At 39.0% G+C, this 26,381-nt stretch overlaps 1 protein-coding gene across 4 annotated transcripts in view; it reads left to right on the top strand.

Moving 5' to 3' along the window:
- Nucleotides 1-26,381, top strand: part of MCTP2 (multiple C2 and transmembrane domain containing 2) — a 177,100-nt gene that overhangs the window by 78,095 nt on the left and 72,624 nt on the right. For all 4 annotated transcript variants that reach the window (XR_004647453.1, XM_034783932.1, XM_034783933.1 and 1 more), the window contains 4 exons: nucleotides 6,434-6,620; nucleotides 8,087-8,180; nucleotides 13,605-13,707; nucleotides 17,094-17,196. Coding sequence is in view for 3 of the 4 variants with exons in the window: in XM_034783932.1 (XP_034639823.1) it covers nucleotides 6,434-6,620; nucleotides 8,087-8,180; nucleotides 13,605-13,707; nucleotides 17,094-17,196 (487 nt within the window). In the remaining variant the exon portion in view is untranslated. The remainder of the gene's footprint in view (nucleotides 1-6,433; nucleotides 6,621-8,086; nucleotides 8,181-13,604; nucleotides 13,708-17,093; nucleotides 17,197-26,381) is intronic.

Consider the following 26,381-nt stretch of genomic DNA (forward strand, 5'->3'; position numbering starts at 1 on the left):
GTTTTGATGTCAGATTTCTTGATTGGGTTGAGGAAGCTACGTGTCCCATCAGAATCAAGTGCACCTCTCACAAGTCAGTGTATTACAAAATGTTGATATTTGCCATTTTTGCCACATGCTAAATGGCTTCATCATTTCTGGGGGGAGGGAAACTTGCCCATTTGAAACCAATAAAAAAAATTGTAATACATTGTCCTTTGGTAGCTTTGACCTATAAACACCACATTAAGACATTGAAATTACCTTAAATGGTAGAAATTCTAGTCATAGTTCTGTTGCAGTGTTTCTGGAACTGTGCAAAAGATTTTCTCATTTTGGGTACCATTCTGTCACCTCACCTGCAGGCTTAAGGCACTACCTGACAGCTCCACATCATACACACATAAAATAAGCTTTACAATTATATCTGATGTAAGTGTGTGTAGAGTGGGTACATTAAACTTCAAAAATGTGGCCCTTTTTGGAGAGTTGCTGCACACTTCATTATTTGGGGCAGGGACCTTGGCTTTAATTGTGTTAAATTTAGCATGCTTTGAGGGCATTCATTGGATCATAACTAGTAGGAATAGTCTACTGCTTCATGCATTCAAATAATTTGCAACTTTTCACTACATGCAATGATGCCCTCCGGCCATACAAATATTTGTGGTTTCCCAGAACAGGAAATGTTTTCTGCTGAATACTTTTGCTTATCACATGGACAAATGTTTGCAGAAGAATCTGTTTCTCTCTTTCTTTCAAGGAATACGTGCTCATTACTTTTGATATTTTCTGTTCCTAGTTAGGCCACAAATGCTAGGACATTTCCTATCTGGCCTCAGGTCCCTTAATGTTGAAAGGATTCCTCTTGGTTTTCTTTTAGCATGGAGGGAAAAAAAGACTTAAGTAATTTTTCAGCAGCTGGAGTTCACCATTTGTTGTGGCAAGAATTCATCAGTGAATTGGTTATTTTTGCAAAACAATAGAATTATAAAAGATTTTGGCATTTAAAAAAAAGGTGTCTGTGTGGTCTAGAAGGTTTTTTTAGGTTATTATTATTTTTTTTTTTTTACTATTTACAGAAAAAAAATCTTGTGTCTTCCCAAGTGCAGGGAAATACTCTCCATAGCAACACAATGTACAGGAAATGTAGAGACAGCATTTACAATTAAGAGTCTAGAAAGGGTGTTCCAAATATAGGGGAACGCTGTTTCTGGATGTATAATACAAGCCTTGTTCTCACAGTGTAGAAACACCTGACACTCAGTAAATATTTTTTTTGTGAACAGTTCATGTGTAGCTCTAATCTGAAAAGCAGTTCTGCAAAACATAGCACTGTTGTTTTGTCTCAGTGATTCACATGCTATTCTGTGTTCTTCCTGGCACTTGTATCATCACCCATAATAAAGAAAAGATTCTATGGAGACAATTGTACCCTGGGTTGTACCTGTGCAACCTCCCCTGTCTCCAAATTCTGTTCTCTCCACAGTGCAACCCAAATATTTTCAGTGAAACTGCACAGTTGTGAGCAAGGGCAGAATCTGGCTTTGCAATTGGAACTTAGTTAACAACTCTTTTGCTACTCAGCAAGCTAGAATAGAATCCCCTTTGCTCTCCCAGATCCATATTGGCTGTGCTGTGCTTGTAGGAGCTAAAATATTAAAGTAAAATGTGCTTTAACATGGAAGCAGCCAGATCTGACTAGACACATGTGGTGAAATCCTGAACCCACTGAATTCAATGCTAAAACTTCCATTGATTTCCACAGAGCCAGGATTTAACTCGGGGAGCGGTTCCTTTCACTTAGTGTCATTTTTACATGGCCCCTCTTCTAGACGTAACTGGATTTTCAGGCAGACTGCTACTCTTGACTGCAGGTGCTGTGGCTCCATTGGAGTCAGTAAGATGGTAGCCTTACCATAACATCAAAGGGTAGGGCATAGCTGGGCTTCTAATTTTCTTCTCCTGTCTTCCCTGAGGAGTTCTTATCTTCCTTTCATGAGATACAAACATTGAGTATGGAGCCAGTACAGAGCTGTTCTGTGTCCTGAACTGTAGATATTGGAGCGTGTGCGATAAGTAGTATACCATACCTTCCGTATAAAGGTCATGTTATTGTTAGGGCTTAGGACTTTTGTCCACTTCTGAGCTGGTCAACAAGCTATCAGAGCAATCTCATACCAGTCACTCTATCAATAAAATAGCCCTTTGGTAATTTTTTCCCCCTTGCTATATGTAGTAAGATAATCTCAGGGTCTTGGTCAAATTACATGTTGGGTTATTAGATTCTGCCTGCCTAATTCCCCTGCATTTCCAATCAGTATATAAAATGAGGAAGAAAACTGTATCTGAAGTATTGTGTAGTTCAGCTGCCACAGCACAACACCGAGGTGGCTGATGTCAGTGCGGGTGAAATGATCCTTCTATTTAGTCTGCATAGAACTGTTAGTAACATTTGTTCAGTGTTTTTGTACCCATCAGGATAAAAGGCAAACTTTAAGCAGAAGACGATGTTGATGGGTTAATAAATGAAGATGTTAAAGTTTGCAGAATCTGTCTAGACTGAATGGAATTGTTTATGTGAAATTCAAAGAGAATGTTTCCGCATTAAGGAATACGCTTTGAGAGAGAGACACTGTAAAATGTTGATTTTACACAAATTTAGTTCTAGAAATAGATTTTAGGAAAATTGCTAGACTTGAGGAAAGATCATTATAAGCCATTAAATAAGAGAGTGAGTGTGACATCTTTATGAGGGATGCCTCTGGCAAGTACCAGTAGTATCTCTGCACCAAGAAACAATCCAATTATACAGCAATGCAGTAGGTACTGAGTAGTAAGGCTGAGAGAGCTGGACCAAACCCCTGGTTTTGAGCTCCACCAAGCTATAAGAAGAGTTCGGAGTCAAAATACCTAACTTTAGAGCGGGTGACACCAAAACCCTATATCCAAACACTCCTGGCCTTTGTGGAGTTTGAAATCCCTATCCAAATATTAAGACTCATCTTTTTAATCATATTTTCTTTTATTGACTATAATCTAGTCAAGTGCTGAGTTGCCTGCAGTATAAAATATGAATATAAATTGTAGTAATCAGTAAGAGGTTAAGATCAATTGCAGTGAGTAAAATCTAACAGAGTAAAAACCAACAAACAACCCCTCTCCTAAAGATTAGCACTGAACTCAAATGATAAAACTGCAAAATTATTGGAAACAAAAAAGGGGCAAGGAACTGAATGATACCTAAGTATGCAGACTCCAAATGGGCCAACAGGGCAATCTTTAATACACGTTAAAATATATTACAACTAGAAAACCTTCATGAGTGACCTGGAGGTGGGAAAAAGAGTCTAGAAAAATGGGATGCATGTATATAATGTGCAATGTTGGGTGTGTGTTTGTTTGGCCACCTTGGCCAACATACCAGGGATTGAACCAGTGACCGCCAGAGCTAAACACATGAATTTCTACAGCTGGAATTGAAGCTGGAGTCCGTAAGAAACTCTGATTCTGTGTGGGTAGGGAACAGAGGGGGGGATGCATAACACATGCTGATCAGTAGTTTACATCTGTATCTCTACCTAACATGTACAGGTGTACTAATATAGGGGGAAAAGGATTAGACAGTAGGTTTTAGAGAGGTGATTAGAGCCAAGTACTGAATTAAGAACTGGGGAAATGTAAATTTGGGGGAAGGAGGTGAGCAGAAAACTGAGATTGCCACTACACAGAAATGTTATATTAGGAATTTAGCTCAAAGGGGTATTTTGGTCTCCTAAAAGCATAAATAAATGTGTGGGTTTAGTCATTTACTCTCCATTTGAGCTGACTTTGAACAAGTGATTCGTCGTAGGCTTGTAAACTGCTGCCCATCACGGTAGTATCTGAACTCCTGCCACATAAAATCAATAGTAATAGCGAAGTTCCACTCACGTGTGTAACAGTAAAAGAGGAAAAAAATGGTTTCCAGAGTGTATAGGAAGTGCTGTGAAAATAACTGGACCATAGTAGCAGTAGTCGAGAGCTGATTGCTGGTGTAGAAATTACTACATTCATCTGTTAAACTCAATTCTTGATTAATTTTTCACGACAATTTGTGCAATCTTATCAATTAAATTAAATGACTCAAATGAGTCAGATTAAGTGTACTAATTCTCTAAGAGTTTTGCCTTTTGCCAGTGCAGATGTGGAGCCTGTTTGCAATTTTCTAAGGAAAAACTGTACCACATATCTACAAGGCATACCAGCAACTTGAGTGAACACAGATGTTTTGAGTCAGTTACTTTCCATGGAAATCAAAAACGAGTTGAGGAAACAATGCTTACACTCCTTCGCCTGCTGGTTTCCCCTCAACATCTGCATCCCTCCCCACACCCTTACACTCAATCTTCTCTTTGACCTTTTGTTGATATTAATTTTTTGAATGGGTGAAAACAGTCAGCCTTAACCAAAACAAACTGGAGTTAAATATAACTCTACTTTTATGACACAGATTTCTGATGAAGTTATGTCTGTGTAGGAGGTACTCCTTTCTCTCACATAATTACCTTATTCCCTTCCCCCCACCCCCACCTATTCTTATTATACATAACACCTAAAGTTGTGATCACTAAAAGAGATTGGAGAAAAAGCAATATTTTCTGAGTTTTCCTCAGTTTTGCTTTGTGTATTTTGCAACATTCTGCATACAGTTACCAGTATTGAATGAAAGCTGAAGCTGAACTTATTTAGGAGAGTTAGGTTGATAGACTGTGAGAAGCAACCAGAAAACATGGCAAAGGTGATATTGATCTCCTGGATTAAAGTGATAAGAGTTTGAGGAAAATGTCTTTGAATTTCTCTTCCCCCACCTCCTCGCCTTCCAGGACTGAAGATGTAGCAAGGAGCATTAAATGCAATCTCTCGCACTGGGAAAATGGGTTGAAATTGGTCTTTGTGTATTACATGGAACTTTGGTGCTCTTTTCTTGGTTACCTTGTTTCCTCTTCCATGGCACTTGGGTGCAATCAATAAGAATAAACTTACAACTAGTTGTGTGTTTAACGCTGTGCACTACATCGTGTTCACAGAGAGTGAGAGGCATGTCCATTGATTCCAGTAGTTAGAATCTTATACAAATAAACACTTCCTAATGCAGAGCAAGTGAGCGGCTTACACTCTCATCACACCAGTGACTTTTACTTCTTAGGTTAGATTTTTTGTGTGTGTTAATTTAAATGTTTTTTTGAGAGGTTTTTCCAAACATTTACAGAAAATAGGCTCTTAAAAAGCAGAAAGCATGCAATTTATAGCAGATGGGTACAAACCGCTCCAGCTCTACAACTGGAATGGGATCAATCAGGAGCAGTGCATGCACCATTTACCCAGAAGAAACCCACCTAGGGGACCCCTGTGGAATTTTTGCCTATTAAGACAACACCTTAACAAGTTTTGTTTAAATAAAAACTTGTCGGCAAGCATTAAGTGGAGTGAGAACTCTCTCTATCATCCATCTCACATCCGCTGGAGAAATGTGACTCCCCGTATACCATGGAAATAAAGCTTCGCCTTCCTTGCTGTTTTTTTTTTTTTTAAACTGCAAACTTTTGTTCAGCTTATTTTTAAATGCCAAAATCAATAGCGCTTCCTGAAAGTTCCACTCCATTTACTGGACTTCCACATAGAAGGCAGTTAGCTGCACTAGGTGTATAGACTTTGTCACATTTGACCATTTGCTTTCAGGCTCTCCAGCAAACTCTCTCTTCTTACCCCAACCTGGTTTCTTGTTTTGTTGTCTCTCATTAATGTGTGCTTTTTTTTTTCTTTTTTTTCCCTTCAAAAAGTGTCAGAGACTATAACAATGTGCATTATGAGCTGGCAGGTTACCTGCAAGCCACACTGCCCCTCTGGGAAATATAACAATACACTGGAAGCCTAGATCTAGTAAGGTTTGTAAAGGAGATCAGGGCATACAGTACAATGTAGCATAAAATGAAGTCTATGCCTTAAATGAAACTGGTATTTTAGACACAACATTTTGACTTTGTATTTCCACTCAAATTATAATAATTTTACCTTTTTAGAAATCGGAAGACATTTGGGGTTTTGTGGGGGAGGACAGCAGAGTTGGATTTAAAACCTCACCACTACAGAGGCTGCAGTCCTAACATTCAATCCCTGTGCTAGTGCAGGGAAACCAGAAATGAAATTGACAAGAAACAAAGTGAAACTAACTAGCTTTTCTCATTCCTTTTCCACTCCAACCCCCGCCCCCCCACCCATTTCCCCCAGGTTGACCAAACAGCCCAAATGGTGAAAAGTAAATTAGATTTCTAAACTTAGTTCATTTGCATCTTTTGATCCTCATTGATGGGTTAAAAAAAAAGGCTAATTTTTTTAAAATGTATATGTTGGGTTTTATTTGTCCTATTAAAGTAATCCTCTTTATTATTAATCCATGACAATGTTATTCTAGGTGTAAAGTGGATATTACTGCGCTACCTAGCAAGCAGACCAATGTTTTAGAACTGCCAGTGGAGAAGCATCTGGGGTCTCTGCTAATGCTAATTGCTGTTACCCCCTGTTCAGGAGTTTCTATCTCTGATCTGTGTGTCTGCCCCTTGGGAGACCCCAGTGAAAGGAAACAGATTTCCCAGCGCTATGTAAGTTTTTGTTTTGTTTCTACTTTATTAAAAAAATACTGAAAATCGCATCAAAAGAAGATCTGTCCCAGTCGTAATAACACAGCTTCTAATGGAAAAAGGTATCACACACCATAATTATGTTTAGTGTGACAAGTGAATAGACAGAGCAGTTAGCCTCTAGCAATTTGGCTGTTTGCATGTGGCAGTTTTTAAACTAACAGTTCCCTTTTGAAAACTTGAATTACATTAAGACATTATCTTAGGAAATGAGAGACCGTGAATGTTAAAAAATCATGATGAGAGAGAGAGTATTATTTAGAATTCTTTTTTCATTGTGGGATTGTGCTCTGATCTGTTCACTTTGTGAAGATAAAGCCTGATGATAATATTTAGTACTTTCTGTACTAAACCAGAGATCTTAATGTGCTACACAGGATAGATAAACATTATCACCCCCATTTTATAGACAGGGAAACTGAGGCATGGAGGGTTTAAGTCAGGGGTCGGCAACGTTCGGCACGCGGCTCGCCAGGGTAAGCACCCTGGCGGGCCGGGCCAGTTTTATTTACCTGCTGACGTGGCAGGTTCGGTCGATCGCGGCCCCCACTGGCCGCGGTTCGCCGTCCCGGGCCAGTGGGGGCCGCGATCGGCCGAACCTGCCGCGTCAGCAGGTAAATAAAACTGGCCCGGCCCGCCAGGGTGCTTACCCTGGCGAGCCGCGTGCCGAACGTTGCCGACCCCTGGTTTAAGTGATTAGAGTCAATGGTAGAGCTGTGAATGGTGCCCAGATCCTTGACTCTGACTTCAGTACTCTAGCCATAGGCTCATGGTGCCTCTCTAAATATATCTTATACTTAGTTTTGGAATAATGCTATTTTAGTATTCAGATATGTGCTTGTTTCCTTTGAATCTCCTTGCCTAAATTAATCATTCAACTCTTGTACACTGAAGATTACATATGAATAAAAATAAATGATAAAGAGTCAGTTTACATTCTGGCATGAACAGTGTAAGTGTGTTGCAATGGGATGAGGGTTGGTAGAGTTGTCTGAGTGAGTATCTGATAGTGAAACATTGAGCAGTGGGGACAGGGACCAAAATTAAGGGCTAGTCTACACTAAAGCTGTAAGTCGACCTAAATGACACTACTTCAGTTATGTAAATTATGTAACTGAAGTTGACGTAACTTGGATCGATTTACAGCGGTGTTCCCACCTCTGTGTCAATGGGAGACACTCTCCCGTCTACTTACCTTACGCTTCTCGGGGAGCTGGAGTATAGAATTCGATGAGCTAGCACTCTGCCATTGACTTAGCAGGTCTTCCCTAGACCCACTAAATCAACACCGCTGCATCGATCGAAGCAGTGCTGATTTAGCCATAAGTATAGACATGCCCTAAGACTTATGGTTTTCTAGTAGTCCTTCAAAATCTGTCTCACTGAATTATTATATTTAAAAAAGTCTCTTCACTATTTTTTTCCAGTGTATAAAGAACTCCCTTCAGGACATGAAGGACATAGGCTTCTTACAGGTCAAAGTTTTAAAGGCAGTCGACCTGTTGGCAGCAGATTTTTCAGGTATTAAGTGTCTTCCTTCTTTTTATTTTGGGTCTTTTCTGATGTGTTTTGAGGCCATGTTACATGTTTTTGAGGGGTAGTGCATGTTAGTGAATCCATCACTCAGAAGGCAGTGCCATGAGTCTATCAAGGCAAAGTAAAACTTGTGTATCACCCACTTGTTAAAGCTTTAAAGATAAAATACATGCCTGGGAACTGGGGTCCCACAAGCCCTATGCATCACTTAAGTCCCCAATGTAGGGCTTATGTGGTACTGTAGTGGTAAACAGATTTTGTGGGCCCACCGCACTGGGGACAGCTTTTCCCTTCATATTTATGAGTGGCATGTCCAGTAATTTTTGTCTTTTTCCTAATAACTTAAATAAATTAGGGTTCTTGTGAGTTGAACTGTGGGATGTTTGTGTGCAATACTGGCCCTGGTACCTGTTTCTAGTACTGGAACTGTAACTATTATCCTGCAAAACCTTACCCACAAAGATAAGGGTTTGCTGGATCGAATTCCTAGTCCTGTGCTCAGGCCACCAGAGCACACCATCTCATTAAGTGCAGTTTAGACTTGCTGTCAACCATAGATGGAAAACTACCTGAGATTGCTGTCTGAAGTAGAGGCACTCAAGTGGCCAAATTGTTGTGGCATCAAGGTCTTCCTAGGTCACATCTGAATATCTAGGAAAATTACTTTTCCATCGTCACATGGTATGCCTCTTTGTAGCCTGTGAGCAGTTTACATCTAACCATTCCGCGTCCCCAAGTTCTGCAGAACATGATATGAGATGTCATTACTTTTCTCTTGCAGTTCTCTGTCCCACCACTTCACCCTCCAGCCCCTACGTTCATGGCTCTAATATAGACTAGTTTCAGCACAAGTGAAATGATCCACTATTATTGCTGTAAATTGTGATTTGTGCCAGTGATCTTTAATTCAGAAGCACAACCCCTTTAGGAGCTTTGTTAAATGCTCCGGGTTAAACACTGCACTCCATTTTCAGCTGATAGGCGGGGTGTGACCATATTCCACACGTGGCACAAGACGTGTGATCAGCCCCAGTGGACAGAGGTCCAAGGTGTATTCATCCCCAGCTGGAGAGAGCCAGGCTTGAACCTGATGGCTGTAGAACAGACGTAATCACAAACATTAACTCACTGGATATGTTCTTGGCTATTACAAGGCAGTAATGTTAGTTGCAATATGAATGACACTTGTCAGGTAGTGCTAACAGGCAATTATTCTCTGAGGGTGTAGCCCCATTCACTTCCCTTTGCTGACTGACTAGTTGACTCCATGGTAGTAGAGGATCACTGTAATCTAGGAATCACAAAAAACACCCAGAGACTTAAGTATCAGTATACTGGACTGGAGAGAGAGGCCTGCCAGCAGTTAAAATATATATTTTAGACCATGTTGTTTATTTTTAACATCAGATTTACTGCAGGTTGTACCCTTTGCTGAGATACATGTTCATTTGTGAGTTGTGACCCATGTTATCGGGAGAACCCTTCTTCATCACTGTTGGGACAACATTTTGCTAACCAATGGAGGGCTAGATTGGTGCAAATGGAAAATAGCTCTGTTCTGGGGTGAAAATTTGGTCCCTCATTACATGGATTTAATTGGGAGGATTTAGAATGCTGGGGCACTATTTTGCTCTTGCTTCTTTCAATATGAATCTGGAAAATAAGTCTTAGAAAAGTATCTACAAAGTGACCATGATTCAGCTGCTGTTTGCTGGAGGTGCCATGTCTCAGCAACTTCTTGTGAGCTCATGAACTAAATAATAGAATTATAGAAATCCTCAAATTCTTTAATGTTCCACATTTTACCTAGTACCCTGTTAAGCACTTGTTTAGGCTGCCTGAACATATGGGCCAATGCTCCCTTTTTTAGTGGAGGTTTATCAATGCTGGAAAATTGTGAACAGTGGTTCCTATTGCAGCTAAATAGTGAATCTGATCCAAAATATACTTCATATCGTAGTTTCTCTCTTAATAGGAAAAATAACTTCTCCCCTCTTTTGAGGAGATCAGATGTGTTGGGCATTATGTTATTTTTGCAGGGCACTTCTTAGAAGCTGATACCACTGAGTGGTAACTGATGAAATAATGGCAAATGTTGACATTTAAAAAAAAAATAAATCCGTGGTACACATGAAATCTGCTACATCCAGTATCTTTAATGGTGCATACTTCAGATACAGGTCTGATTGTAATGAAAATATACTTTATCTTCTGGTTCTTTTTGACTCATCAGAGAGGCAGAGAGCTAAAGAGAAAGCACTGTCAACCCAACCTGGGGCCCTTATTCAGGCCAATCTCTGATTGTAACATCAGCAGCATTTCTCCAAAGTAAGGACTATAAAAGACACTAGCCCACATTTTCAAAAGTTCAGCCAATAAATAATGTTATTTATAAGTGTAGCCCCCCCTGCCCCTTCTCTCCCTCCCCCGGGGAACAGGTAAGGGACTTTTTTTATATACTAGCAATGCACTGAAGAACTGAAAGGATTAATGTGCAGATCTTCATTAAAAAAATATAAAAATGTCCATGTGCAATAATGACCAGGATAGAGCTATGTGGGTCAGAAGTTTTGCCTTTGATCTTGAGTTTTCTCAGCTGGCCTTTCACCTGACTGATAAAGGGCTGCTACAGTATGTAAGCCTTTATTGGTTTATTAGTTACTTTAGCTGCTCTTCATTAGCAAACTTAATAAGGCTAAGTGTACTGTAGTAAAAAAAAAAAAAAAAAAAAAAAAAAAGCCTTTATAACCTATGGGACTAATTCTACCTACAAACACACAGCATATTACAGGGAGTTTTGTCCAAGGACAGATTTGGATCTTGGCTGTGTTCATCCTTTGTGTAACTCCGCTGAGGGCCAATGGAGTTATAGAAGCAATAGATTTGGCCCCATTTCCCTAAATGCTTAAACAGGAGTGTATGCCTTTGTGGGATAATGAACACTGAAAGAGATTCTGGGGATCTTGATTTTGCAATTGAAAGACTTTTCATAAAGGGTCTGAAACACACATTCCTTGTGCACAGCATAGAATGAAATCCTGTTTAAGTGCAAGGTTACTTAGTCTGTCATTATATTCAAAATAACCCAGGCTTTGAGCCTGAGCCTGATTCATGAGGCAAATGACAAATTGTTTTGCAATGGCAGTGCTGAAAATATCCTAGTATTATGTGGTAATAGACCCGCCAAATTGCAAAAGGATGCAGCCATTTTAGGTAAAAATAGCATAAATTTCTGATCATGAAAGGAGAGACATAAAGATTAATTATCTGTTCTGAGCCATTCATAAATGATTAGTGCAGCAATTATGTGCTTCCATAGTAGAACCCTCCCAAAGCAGTGCTGTATTTCCTCCACTGCCTGGGAGACTGTTCAGATGTATTATTTTTGATAAAAAGTAACTTAAGGTCCAGCTACAAATCTGATAAAGAGACAATCAAGGAGACAATAAAAAATACAAAGACTTCAAAGGGTTAATAGAAGAGCAGTCTGAGCATGTCATATTTTCTCAGTAGCGCAATGATGATTCAATGACGGGAATACGTCTGCAGACCAATTATCCAGTTCTAAATGTAATGCCATTTTATACCTTGTTACTTACTACAGTAATGAAGATCAGATTTCAGTATAGTTGGTATTTCTGTTATAGGTTGCTGCATGTTGGTACTGTACAGTTTACCAAATTTGAGTTTTTAACCTACAGTAATAATGAGAATCAGGACATTACATGATTGCATGCAATTCTGGCTTTTAAAGAGCTTTCTGAAAACTCACAGGTACTATTTGACTCAGGTTTAGACCAGTTACCATGTCCCATATTGAAAATGTAGATCTAAATATGTCTAGGGACTACAGAAGGAACCTCGTCAACCCCAACTAGTTCAAACTTGAGCCTCCCCTTTTTTTATATATATATATTCCTAGATAATAGTTTTGTCAATGTGAAATGACTTTTTCTGCTTCATTGGATGTTTTTGTGTGCACATGAGCATTCTGTTCAAAGACAGCATTTGCTCACTGACCAAAAAATGGTATTCAGAACACAAAATTATAGAGTAGGATTGTCTTTTGGCATATACCATTTTGCGTTTCAAACAGTTTCTCTACATCATTAAGTACATTTGCCACTTGTACCTGGTTCCAGCGTATAGCTGGGTAGGAGATGAATAGACTCCACTAAAATGTGAGATTATTAAAACTTTCCAAAAGTGACTGGTAAATATTCACTGTTTAGATACCGGAAAACATTTTTACTTAGGCTGTGAACTCCTCAGGACAGAGACCGGGTCTCCTTATTTGTTTGTAAAGTGCCTAGCACAGTTTGGGTACTATATTAATAACAGCAATTTAAAAAATCAACAGAAGTCTGTTTAAATGTCTGTTTTCTTTTATATAAATGTCTCCATGGCTGAGATACATAATAACCTAAATAAAAGTAAGACTAGAGTGCCTGTAGTTGAGCTAAATGTAAATATGAATACCTAAGATAATGAACTTAAATCAGATATATATCACAGGAACTCTGTTTATAGTGAAGTTTGTCTGAAAGCTCCAGATTGTTTTAAGAGTCCATGCTGTGCCAAATGCAGGTATTGCAATCCTCTGCTTATTGAGAAAAGTCACTAGGAAATATACCTTCCCCATAAAACGCTTCCACTCTGATACCCTCTTTTGACAGGATGTTTCCTTTAATAAGTTTCTCACTCTATGCCCTGATTCAGCAATTGGGTCTATTAGTCTGACCTGACTCTCACTGAAGTCACTGGGTGTCTGTATGGATTCAGAGATCTACTCGTGCAAATCTCATTGCAGGATTGGTGCTGAAGTGGGCACAATACTTTGCTTATCTTATGAGGCTGCATGTACGTAGATGATTATGTAATCAACTGACACAAGCAAAAGCTCTCGGCAGATGATAAAGCAAATTGAACTAACTGAAGCCCTGACATTTCTATAACCCAGGCTAAAAGTCTTCATGGTTCATAACCCTTGATCATCTGTGGAGGAGAATATAAAAACGGACACTTGTTCAGAATGGCACTACCTCTCTTATTGAATGTCATTTTTCTTGATAGTCAACATTGGCTGATCTTCCTAGTTACCAAAGATGTAAAGATTATTCTTGATAAGCTTTCATTTCTGTTACTAGAACAAATTGCCTACATGGATTAGAATAGAAAGTGCTTTGATAAAGTTTCAGAGAGGAAAACAGTGAATACATATTGTTGTGTTGTTAATTTAGTAATTCAGAGAGAGGAAGGCAATTTCCAGTCACCTTAGTGCAGTTTATTCTTATTTGACCTACCGATCTCCTCCTCCCAACCCTGCTGCAAAAAGAGTGAACTAATTACTATCACATTATCTAACCCTTCTTTGTTTTATTTTATTTTTTTCATCTGTTCTTTCCACAGGTAAAAGTGACCCTTTCTGTGTGTTAGAGTTGGGCAACGACAGACTTCAGACCCACACAATTTACAAAAACCTCAACCCAGAGTGGAACAAAGTTTTCACCTTGTAAGTGAATTGCATTTGAAAACATGCTGTAAATGCGAAACAGTGAGCAGCACCAACATAACAGATATTTATTTTAGGAAACATGAGGTAAAGTTTGAGATATGTCACTTTCTCCATAGGAAGAAGAGGTTGACTGAGTTGTATCTGATATTTCTCCATTAAAGCATTTTGCCTTTTTCAATCCTGGCATGGAGTTTATTAATAGAAGTCATAACAAGAAGAAACTGGGATATTTATAGGAAGATTCATGACTATATATAATAGACTCCAAGAAGTTATATAGCAGACCTGAAAATGGAAACCTAGATAGTCACTTTTAGGTTTTCTATAATTTAAAATAAAACTTGTGTTTTGTTTGGACATGATAGAACTGTGGTTCTGCACAAAATTTAATTTGAAAATGAACAGGAAGTAGAGTTCTGATTGTCCATGATAAAACAGCTGAGTTTAAATTAGGCAATAAGAAGCCCTACCCAAACCAGAAATTTACACCTTAATCAAACCAAAAATGTGTGTGATTTTTAAGTGAATTTGATGCCTGTGAAAAGTGCCCTGGAGACTGAAGGCCTCAGTATTCACAGAATAGATGCAAAGCAAGGTCATCACATGGGTTTTTATAGTGAAAATTTCTCCAGTAGTGACCCACCAAAGTTTTTTTTTTTTTTTTTTAGGGCTAAAGTGGAATAATAACCACTTATTGGAGCTGAGAAAAGAGTCTGCATTCCTTAAAAAGAACAGGAGTACTTGTGGCACCTTAGAGACTAACAAATTTATTAGAGCATAAGCTTTCGTGGACTACAGCCCACTTCTTCGGATGCATATAGAATGGAACATATATTGAGGAGATATATATACACACATACAGAGAGCATAAACAGGTGGGAGTTGTCTTACCAACTCTGAGAGGCCAATTAAGTAAGAGGAAAAAAACTTTTGAAGTGATAATCAAGATAGCCCAGTACAGACAGTTTGATAAGAAGTGTGAGAATATTTACAAGGGGAGATAGATTCAATGTTTGTAATGGCTCAGCCATTCCCAGTCCTTATTCAATCCTGAGTTGATTGTGTCTAGTTTGCATATCAATTCCAGCTCAGCACTCTCGTTGGAGTCTGTTTTTGAAGTTTTTCTGTTGTAATATAGCCACCCGCAGCCAGGTTAAAGTGTTCTCCCACTGGTTTTTGAGTATTATGATTCCTGATGTCAGATTTGTGTCCATTAATTCTTTTGCGGAGAGACTGTCCGGTTTGGCCAATGTACATGGCAGAGGGGCATTGCTGGCACATGGCTGGTGCCACAAGTACTCCTGTTCTTTTTGCGGATACAGACTAACACGGCTGCTACTCTGAAACCTGTCATTATGCATTCCTTAAACTATTCATTCCTTGTCCACTGCTGTTGAGGCTATTGATAAAGGGTGGCAGTTTTATCTTTATGATGTGGATGCTAGTCCACTAGGAAACTAGTCTTAGTATTATTGATTCAGATCATACAAGTTAGCACGCAGAGTGGCTGGGCTGGATTTAAACAAGATGAAAGGTGTCATATCTTATTGCTGTGGGATCAATGGAAAAAACTCTACCAGGTATTTCCACTGAGTTCGCTGGTGCCAGAAAATGAAATTGTGGAACATCTAGACCTCTTTTGTCCTCTGGCCCCTACTGTGTGTCTCTTTTGTAACTCTCCTTCTTACCCTATTTGTCTATTCTCAAGAAACTCTGCATGCATCACTATTTATCTTGAGCTAACATAGTTTACCCTTGGTCCAGATTGGAATGTTTTAGTAAATCTGTTCATATACATTCTATATGACTTTCTGTTCTGTTTAGGTTCTTGGATAGTGCCCATTAGTGTAGTCTGAGCACTTTTGACATTTTATATCGCTAATAGCCCATGTACAACTATTTTGATGGTGGTTTTCAGTTTATCTTTGAACAAATGTGGAGGTAAAGCCTCATAAACTGGCAAGTTCTGGTAGCCATTTACTTTTTCTGGGCTCTCAAAATTTTATGGGTATATATTTAATTGCTGTTTATGTAACTCACATTACGCTGGTGTAGGTATTTGTCTCCCTTTACTGGCTATCTCCCTCTACTCTCTCAACCTAAGAGATTAATGAGTTTTCTATAGCAGCCTGCTAGGGGAATTAGTATTTTAGTTAATGCTTTTAGTGCAATAGGTTCCAAGCTCAGGCCTTGGTGGACATTCATCCTAAGTTGTGGCCCTGTTGCTGGAATGTTCCTGGAATTAGTTGTCTTCTAGCTAGAGTAGCAGCTCTGTGAGGCTTATCTTCTACAACAGTGGCTCTCAACCTTTCCAGACTACTGTACCGCTTTCCCAGGTTTCCCTCACTACTTGCTTACAAAATCAGACATAAAAATACAAAAGTGTCCCACCACACTATTACTGAAAAATTGCTGACTTTCTCATTTTTACCATATAATTATAAAATAAATCAATTGGAATATAAATAGTGTACTTATATTTCAGTGATTAGTATATAGAGCAGTATAAATAAGTCATTGTCTGAATGAAATTTCAGTTTGTACTGACTTTGCTAGTACTTTTTATGTAGTCTGATGTAAAACTAAGCAAATATCTAGATGAGTTGATGTATCCCCTGGAAGACCTCTGCGTACCTCAGAAGTACATGTGCCCCGGTAGAGAACCACTGTTCTATGAGACCAAAGCCAGATGAAGCCTCAGTGTTTGGTTGTGTCAGTTGCACTTGGATAAACAATAACTTGCTTGCTTGCTTTCTTCCTCCTTCCCTCCCTCCCTCCAGTCATCTACAGTTACCCAAGCTCACACAGACACCAATACGTTTTCCTGGATGAATCTCTTATTTACTAATGATCCTGATGACCAGTTGAGATTAGCAGGCAGGTGTCATCCCCAGTAAAGCATATGGATTAGATGGAAATAATAATATTATCTATTTTGTTTGAGGGTTTTTAGAAGTTTTTAAACAATTTGGCTTGTTTTTTAGTAATTTAGAAATGTGGAGAATTGCTTAAGTCAGAAAAAAATGAGAGAAGTTTTCATCTTTACATACCTTTTTGCCACATATACACACCTTCCTAAAGTCTGACTCAAACTTCTTCTCTTGCCCACCTTCCTCGCCCTCCTATGTGCCATCAGTGTCAACATCCACACACACAGAAATCTCACTGTCTAGCAATAATTGTTGTCTTTCACATGGATACGTGAATCCTGCATGAGGGAAAAGCTTGGGGAATAGCCTTGGTTTGATTTAATTTTTGGAATTTAATTAAATGCTAGTTTTATACTCCAAGGTAATACAGACTTAATTAGTGCAACACTATTCTCTGATCTTCCTGGAGCAGACTGCATGTGTACAGACCATTTTTTGTGCTTCTCATTCCAGCCCTATTAAAGATATCCATGATGTTCTTGAAGTGACAGTGTTTGATGAAGATGGAGATAAACCCCCTGATTTTCTTGGAAAAGTTGCTATCCCTTTGCTGTCTGTAAGTTACCTTGGCACGTGTATCATTCGAACATTGATGGTTTCACTGGGAGCAAGTTGCATTTCTTTCCCTTTTCTTTCTGTCTCTCTAAAGCAACTCAGATCTAGATATAAACAACCTCTTTTTGGGGGTGAGGGTGTAGGGGGGGTTGTGTGTGTGTGTATGTATATATGTATACACACACATATACATACAAGTGTGTGTAAGTGTATATATGTATGTCTTGGTTGGTCAGTGTTTACAGTCCTCCTTACTGTCACAAAGGTTGCCAATCCCCTTCAGTCCAAATATGGTTGATTTGGAAAGAAAACTACTGAAATATCTGTAGTTAATCAGTGCAATATGCCATTTTGGTCTGAAAATATAATTGCACTGTTTTTCTGTATGTTTGTCACCTCACCTTTCAGTAGTAACAATTCAGATATGTCTTTGTTCATTGTTGCTTCTCGATACTCCCAAGAAAGTAATTGCACATCACAATAGGATTGACCAAATAGTTGTTGTTGGCACAGCTGAGCAAAATTACATAAAAGGGTGTGTTTTACTACATAGTCCTGCAGTTTTTGTTCTGTAAGCAAATGTGAAGAGAGGGCGATCATGGGAGAATAGAAACAGAACTGCATTCTGGTATCTCCTAGGAACTCCGGTCCTGGTTCAGGACCCCATAGCTCTAAGCGCTCTACAAACACAGAACAAAAAGACAGTCAGTCAGTCCCTGCCCCAAAGATTTTATTATACAAGTAAAAGACAGAGGACAACAGATGGATACAGACATAGATGGGGGGAAATGCAAGGAAACAATGAGACAACACACAGCATGACAGGCAGTGTGAACAGTATTACAGTGAGTATTGATAACACCCCCGGTAGTAAAGTTGGAAAATTAGCTTGCATGACAAATCCCTGTTTTCATGTGCTAATGGCTTGTATGAAATAAGTTCACATTTGGGGCTGAAACTTTCCATGCTGGTCTCTTCAAAAATAAATAAATAAAAGAGCAGAGGGTGATGGTGTGGGAAGAAAGTAGATCAAAATCTTTTCAGCTGCTTTTTGGAAGTTTAGGAAAGCAAGAAGCAAACACCTTTCTCATTGTAAAGAAGTTGTATTCACTCATTTAAAAACAGAACTACAACAACAACAACAAATGGCTGGAGTTTTAAGGCTGGCTGGGACATAGTCTTCACTGAGGACTAGTTGCCTTAGCTTGGTTTGGTGTGTGTGTGGGGGGGAGGTGAGGTGGGGGAAATTACAATTAAAATAATTAAGCAAGCGATCAAAAATGGAATAAAAGATGTTCAGAGTTGTTCCTCCCTGTAAATATCAAATGGTTCTTCACATGAAGCTGACTTTAATATTGTTCTAAAATTGCAGATGTCAATGACTTTGGAGTGTGCTCAACAGTACCAGAATCTTACCAGAACTCAATGAATGCCTGTTCCCTTTATGATGTCACTTCCCATTCTCTCTGCTTGAAAAATTAAGGGATGACAGGAGCTGTTGAACAATTTACATGAGGGAGATTGTGGGGTGGGGAACAACACCACCGCTTGCCCCATCCTCCAAAACGAGTGCTTTAACATCCAAGATTGGGCAGTGGGGCACTCTCAGGGTTAGGAGATGTAACATTTTAGTGTGTCTGCAATTTTTACTGCAATCTGCAGTATTTTATATATTCTACCTTTTCGTTTTGCATAAAGAATTATTTTTTATGTCTGAAAATATCTGCTTCCCTATTAAACCAGTCCTGCAGAAAATTGTTGGCAGCCAAACAGCACCAGCAAAGTGAGAAACTCAGGCCCCAATCCAGCAAGCATGAAAGCACATGCTTAATTTTCATGCTGGGAGTAATCTCATTGACTTCAGTGAGACAACCTATGTGCTTAAAATTAAGCATGTGCTTAAGTGCTTTGCTAGATAACTTCAGAGCCTATTTGTGACATTATGAATCACAGACAATTTAATTATTTTAAAAAAGGAAGTTAAGTTTTAAAAAGCTACATTAATTGACTAACATTGTTTCCAGCAGCAATGTTAACATAGCCACAGTACATATATAGTGGGGAGCATTTTCTATTCTCTGCGTGTGTGTTTGGTTGGTGGTGGAGATGTCAGTTACGTGGCTTACTATATCACTGTTTTATATTTTAAAATATTTATCATTCCAACATATAGGATGTCATGTACAGCAGAGTGAATACTTCTGTGAGAACCTTACCTTTTGCAATTTCTGCCTTGTGTGCAATTTTAACTGCATTAATGTAGGTATTTGCATTTCATATCTACTTTATCAGAACCTGTATATTATGAGGCATTGGAAAAGTACTAAGAAGCATTCAGTAGTCAAGTGGCTACCAAGCAAACATATCAACTTTGATTTCAGTGTAGATGTTTATGAAAGGGGTTGAATACAGAAGGCAAGCTCTGTGGATCCATGTGATGATAAATGGCTACCTTTTGTATGAATTATCTGCATAAAGCTAATATTGATAATCCAATACCACAAAATAAAGTGCAGTTATACTCTGAAAAGTGATTCTGTAAGAACAGTGCTCATGGATTCCAGTATGTTCTTCCTCTATGATCTCAGTTCACAGTCTCTTGCTTTACAAGTTAAAAGAGATTTGTTTTTTCTAATTGTCAGCATAACTCAACCAGGGATATGAAACTCACACTGAGTTCTTTCTTGTTGATCATCACCAGAAATAAAGTCTAAATAGTATCATTTTAGGCAGAGGTGGGACTCAATAGTTCTGGAAATCAGGTCCCATTTATTTATGCACCTAAATATCAGTTTTGGTGCATAATTTTAGTTTGAAAAATTTGGTTTTAAGTAAATGAACTGGAAACAGAAAAATGGATGGACTAAAATGGGCCTTTTTTCCTCTTTAATTCCCCCCCCCTTCTTTATTTTCTCTCTTTGTGGGAATGAAGGATGGGGTGAATACAGAATGGTATGGGTGGAGTTTAAATGCATGACTTTTGTAAATGTTACTATTTGAAGGCCTGATCCGAAGCCCACCGTTGCCCAAGGGAGCATTTCCATAGATTTCAATGTGCTTTGGATTAGATTTGATACGAACATAGTCTCATAATATGTAAAAGTGCTTCAAATAATACATGTACATTCCTTCTCAGATTAGAATTCCAGGGTGTTTTGCAACCCTCTTAGTACTCTGCTACTGTGACTCCATGAGTTCCTTAAGACATTCATTTTCTGTTTGTCCATTTTAGTGGCATGAGTCATTGACATCTGCAATTTTAGAACAATATTAAAGTCAGCTTCATGTGAAGAACCATTTGATATTTACAGGGAGGAACAACTCTGAACATCTTTTATTCCATTTTTGATCGCTTGGTTAATTTTTCCCCAAGTCCTCGTATCCCTGATGTTACTGGAAGAGAGTGGCTCGAGCAGCTGCTCTCCTGCAGAACCTGTGCTTGCCAAATCGTCTGCATGATCGGCAGCAGGCTGTGTGGGCTCACAGTGAGGAGATGTTAGATTTGGATCCTCTGTTGATTTTATAGGCATTTGTTAAGTATCCCTTAGGAAGCCTGTAACAAGGCAGAGGAGGGGATTGTGTATGTGTGTGGTAGAGTCCAAACTCCATTCAGTCTGGGTTCTTTGTCCAAGATTTGAGGCAAAAAAAATTGTTTATGCTTTCTCAAGCCAACTGATTTTTCTTCCTTCCCTTCCAAACTTCTCTGCCTCCTATTTCATGCAAATATAGTGTAAATATACTGTTCTCTGCCTATGATTAAAAATCATTTAGCACCTATTAAGTTAGTCAGAGAATTGCAGTGTTCTGAAACTCTCTTCTTTGAAATCGGAGTCTTTTTTTTTTTAAACCCAATAGTGTTAGCACTTTGTCCGTACATTTGAGTGTACCCTCTGAATTCTTTTGAGAAATATATTACAAGAGAGCTGTAGTTGGAATCCCATGGATGGTGGCCGGTAGCCACACAAACAGTCTAATTCATAGGTGATTGGGCTTAACCTTTGCCTGGCATTAAATCCATCGCCGAAAACCAAAAAGCATTTCACAATATTTTCTATCTCTTTGGTTAAAAATGCATGAGTTTTACTTGTGATATGTTTGCAGGTGAGATGCATTTACTTGTAGATTCACTTATGGGTGACGGAGATTCTCATCTTAATAAAGAATAGACTTCAGTGTGTGTACATATGGTGGTGGTGATGGGGGTGTTCCCCAACTATTCAAATTTGAGAATATATTTTGATTCAGATGTGGTCAGGATTTTCTTAGGTTGATGCTTTGCACAAAATCAAGGGTTCAAGCTTGTGAATGCTTATCACCAATGAATGTTAAGCTTAAAGGCACAAATATTAACCAAAAAAACCAGTTGGATTCCCAGACTCCATTGTGATATTTGATATTTGCACTTCATCCTGAATTAGTCTGTTCCATACATCATCCAATTAAGGAACAGAAACAATAACATATGGGATGGGGGAAGAGTTCAAAAAAGAATTTGCCAATAATTTCAAATAGTGAATGAATTTGAGAAATTCATATTCGGTTGGTGAACAGAATAAAGCAAAATTTGCTGACCAAATCATTTGTGAATTTTTATACAGCTCTAACAATAACATTTAGTACTTAAATTTTCAAAGAACCATAGAAACATTAACTGATTTTTATAATGTTCCACTGCACTAGGTTTTATCTCCATTTTACAGGTAGGGAAATTGAGGCAGGGAAGTTTTGACTCCCCAAAGGCCACACACTGTCTCAGTGTGAGTCTGGATCAGCACTTGGAAGGTTCTGGCATCAACCACTGAAATCAAGACCAGACTTCATCTTTGCTTAAAGCATTTCTGAGGTTAAAAAATAGATTTGGTACTAATGAAAGATGCAGAATTTTGTAACACCCAACTCAGCAATATGGTATGTTCCAGCCAGCTGCGTACCAAATACATGCATGTACTTTATATATCCTAACCTCAGCAGAGTTTGGCTGAGAGAATTTTTTTTCCATGTTAATCAGCCCATGAATTTTTCTCCCATCTCTCTTGCCTTTTGCCCCTGCTTCTTATTAAAACGACCTTATGGTCTTTTCATTTTTGCTTCAAGGGACTCCTATATTATACAAAGATGCAAGTTATTTGGAAGATGGAAGTATGTAATGCCCTTCAATGAAGTTGAAAGCAAAGTATAGTGGTCTTATATCAAATATCCCCACATTGGAGGGGCGGTCAGATGAAGTACTATGTCACAGGATGGAATGTTCTTATCTGTAGCATTATCAGCTCCACGTTGACTCCAGCTGTACTCTTTTTTAATTAACAGGAAAAGGTCTGTAAAATATCCTCATCAAATAAACAAATGGTTTCAGTATCCAATAGTACAGTGACGATAACTAACATAAATGTCCCAGAGGTTTCATGTTTTAAGGGATGTCTCAGATTGAGAATACAGGGACCTGAGCCTGAAAGATACTGAGCACCTCATCTCCCTTGGGAGTAGAGGGGACTTAGCATCTGACCAGTAGAGCTTAGTGCTACAGGATCAGGCCCTAGATGTGACAGTTGTGATAACACTATAGTTGTATTATCTGGCACTGAATGGGTTGAATAGGTGGCTTGCTGTCTCCTTTTCCTAGGGAAAGTTGCCTTTGAATAATTCCATGTGTCTCTTCTACTAGGCACTCTTTATGTTACTCAGTGCAACTGTATGACACTGCGCATTAGTGATGAGATCCAGAAAGAATTTCAGAGTCCCAAATGCTTTAGACATGTTACCCAGGGGGAATAGCCATTGTCCATTGCTTATATCAAGGGTGGTGATGTACAAGGGTTTTACCCAGCTGTGTTGAGTCATATCATGAAGATATGACATCAGATTCACATCAAAGGTGGATACATGGTGAGATTTTCCTATTTCAGTGCAAAAAACCTCACTAAACCACATTTCTTTGAGCTAAAAGCAATGAAAAAACCTTTGCTGTGTAAGGTTCCTGTCTTCTCAATGTCTTATGTTGTATTAATCTCAGGTTTTACTATTTCATTAAAATTCACAAGTGGTCAGTAAGGTGGTTGCTGAATAGATTTAGCATTGGCTAGCTACATCAATACCGTATTCAGTCACATTTGTTTTAAGGGGTGTTTGTAAGAACAGTTCAGCAGATATCATGAATTTGAGAAAAATGCAACACAATATTGGCCTGGAAGGATAGAAAGCTGGGGGAGGACTTTACAGTGGATCCACACCATAGTTCTCATTAAGATTGGATGTCTCCCCCACACCAAGATATAGGACCAGATTATTTGGAGGCACAGCACAGCATGGGGTGGGGCTGCAAAGGTGCACCTTTGTACTTCTGGAAATCTGGGCTATTTCAGCGATGGGCCATAATGTAAGTTAGAGCAACCCAGAGGCTGCCTTAATTTGTGTCAGCTTCCCCTCAACCACCAATGGGCTGCTGTGTAACCCAAAATATTTGGGTTACAAAGCACACCAGACACCCCGCCCCCCTACTGACATACTTCCTCCACATGCCCCTACCTTGGCGGGTGGGCGGAGGTAGCAGTGTAGGATTATCTATGCCAGCCCTTTGTGGTGGGGAAATTTCTCGGATGGCTATTCTGCCCTCTGTATATTGTTGGAGCAGCAAAGAAGGGGCCATAGCAGGTGCCAGAATCTTCCCAATAGAACTTAGCTTAGAGCAGGGATGTCTTAAGATCAGTCCAAGGACTAAATTCATACCACAGCTGCCTTCTCCCCAAAAAATGAAAGCTGAAGACAAAGATGATCCTGTTCTTTTTTGCCAGTGAACTCAACCAGTAAGAAGTTTCCATTGGTGTGACAAGGAAGCAACAAGTATAGGCAAATATGGGTGACCATTTTAATGTTTTTATTAAGTTATCTAAACCTATTAGCATACTTGATGTAATCATCCTTCATTGGGTGGAAAATGCTGTGATGGGAAAGTCAACATTTTCCCATGGAAAAATTCCTGATTTTCCATTAGGAAAATCTAAACAAATATTTAGTTTCTGGTCAGGTCGACCCAGACCAAACATTTCAGTTTGTAGAATCAACTTGAAATGTTCTGTCTGAGGGCAGTTTGACATTAATCTGTGTTCTCCTGAGCTACTGCAGTGCCTGAGGAGAGTTGTAGTTCAGGTGCCTCGCTCTCCGCATGGACTACGTCTCCCATGATGCACCATGGTGTCCTCTCTGGTTGAACTGTAGCAGTGCCTTATGGGAATCACATGGTGTAGGCTGGCTGAGGAGCTTGGCTGCCATGAGAATGGGACTTGAGGCATTCAAAATACAAGTCCCATGAAGTCCTGAGGCAGCTCAGGAGGACACAGATTAATTTTAAACCAACTAGAAATGAAACATTTTAAATATTTCCAACACAATATTTACAGACATTTCCATTCTATGAAAAACTTCAATATTTAGAACACAAACATATTTTGAAATACTTGGAATTTTCCTACAGGATAGAAATTTTGATTTTCAATCAGCTCTAGTCACAGGCCTTGCCTCGGCTCTTGAAGTGACAATGGAAAGTCAGAGCTACCTTTTGCTTGTGAGGCTGGAAAGGGAATATGGAATTTGAGAAGAATTATTGATATGACTTCTTATAATTTATTATTGCGGTAGTATCAAGCAGCATCCGTCATGTTAGGGCCCTGTGTGCTAGGTGCTGTACAAATCTAGAGTAAGAGACAGTCCCTGCCTCATAAAGCTAACAAACTAAAAGGCAAGCTGTTACCTGCAAGTGAAGCAACCAAGTGGTGTGGGCCGGGGGAGGAGGAAGTTCTAGCATCAGTATCAGTAATTGTAGAAATGACAACTTGCCCCCGCCTTATCATTATCTGATGACTCTTCTGTTTGCATCATGACAAGGATGTCAGATGCATTTGGATGAGGATATGGGGAGAGGCTTTATGGATATGAAAGAAGATTTTTTTGTGGGTTGTTCTTTGTGTGTCCGCGCCTGGGTTTTTTTTGTTTTTCGATGGAACAGCTTACAAAAAAAGCATTCAGGAACTTTTGGGCAAAGCAAACAGCAGGTATTCTGAGCTGTACCACTGAATTAATTTTGTAGGAATAAAGAAAAAAAAATCTCCTAATAAGAGATATAAACAGTAGGGTGAGGAGGTACGTCATATTGAAGAAATCTTTTGGTTCTGAGAATTCTTCACATTTTCTGTTTATAGCTTTTCTTAGTCATTAGTTTGTGTCTTTACATAGAGCTAGCTGAGAAGATGTTGGATTCTTTTTCTTATAGCACATCCATCTACCTGAAACCAAACAGTGCTAGGAAAAACCATCCTATCTGGCCTCAGACCTTACAAAAAGGAGCAAATCAATAAGTCAGACTTTCCTGCCCTCGGTGTTAAATCAATCTGTTACAGGCAATCTTGCACACGATCAGCTCTCCCAAACAATGTGGGCATTGCATCGTGGGATCTGATCACGGTGTAAAGCATAGTGTCACTAAGGAGTAGCCTTAACCACGTCTCTTCAAAGGTCCTACCCTCAGCCCTGTTCAAATTTAGATCAGAAGTGTGTCTGTGTAAAAAGTATTCCCTTCCTTTTCACCTAGCTGTAATATTCAGTATTCATTGATAGCCTTGCTAGAGACAAGTCATGTTACAGAGACCATTCGTTGAACTCATTATTGAATGAAATCCCTGGGATACCAGGCACAAAGCAAAAGTGATTGTAGTTGTGGTGACACAATGGTAGATCAGATTTAATCAGTCTTTGAGATACTTTCTGTCTGACTCTGGTGTAACATCCATTCACATTTCCTGTAGCTAAAGGGAATGTTTGCCAGTGGCCATGAACGGCAGAGGTATGAGGAAAAAGTGGACCCCAAATGAAATGCAAAAGAATTGGCCATCTTTAGATATTTGGTGAGAATGTGCTGTATTGAAACAGAAACAAATGTAGGGAGAAAAAGTATGACTCAAGAAATTAATGCAATGGAAATGTACTGTAGCGAAAGCTAACCTGGGCTTTTTTCTGTGTACTTCTGAGGGATGCTACCTTTTTATTTCTATATGATCAAATGTACTGAACTTCCCCACTGCATTTGTTGAAGCAAACTGGGTTAGTGTGCTACTGGTGCATTAAACAGGTTTTTTTACTCTGTATTCAATAAAAGACGTAAGGTGGAGAAACGCCACTTTATTTCCAATTTCC

This window comes from Trachemys scripta, chromosome 10 (assembly GCF_013100865.1).
Source record: "Trachemys scripta elegans isolate TJP31775 chromosome 10, CAS_Tse_1.0, whole genome shotgun sequence".
NCBI classification, from domain to species: Eukaryota; Metazoa; Chordata; order Testudines; family Emydidae; genus Trachemys; species Trachemys scripta.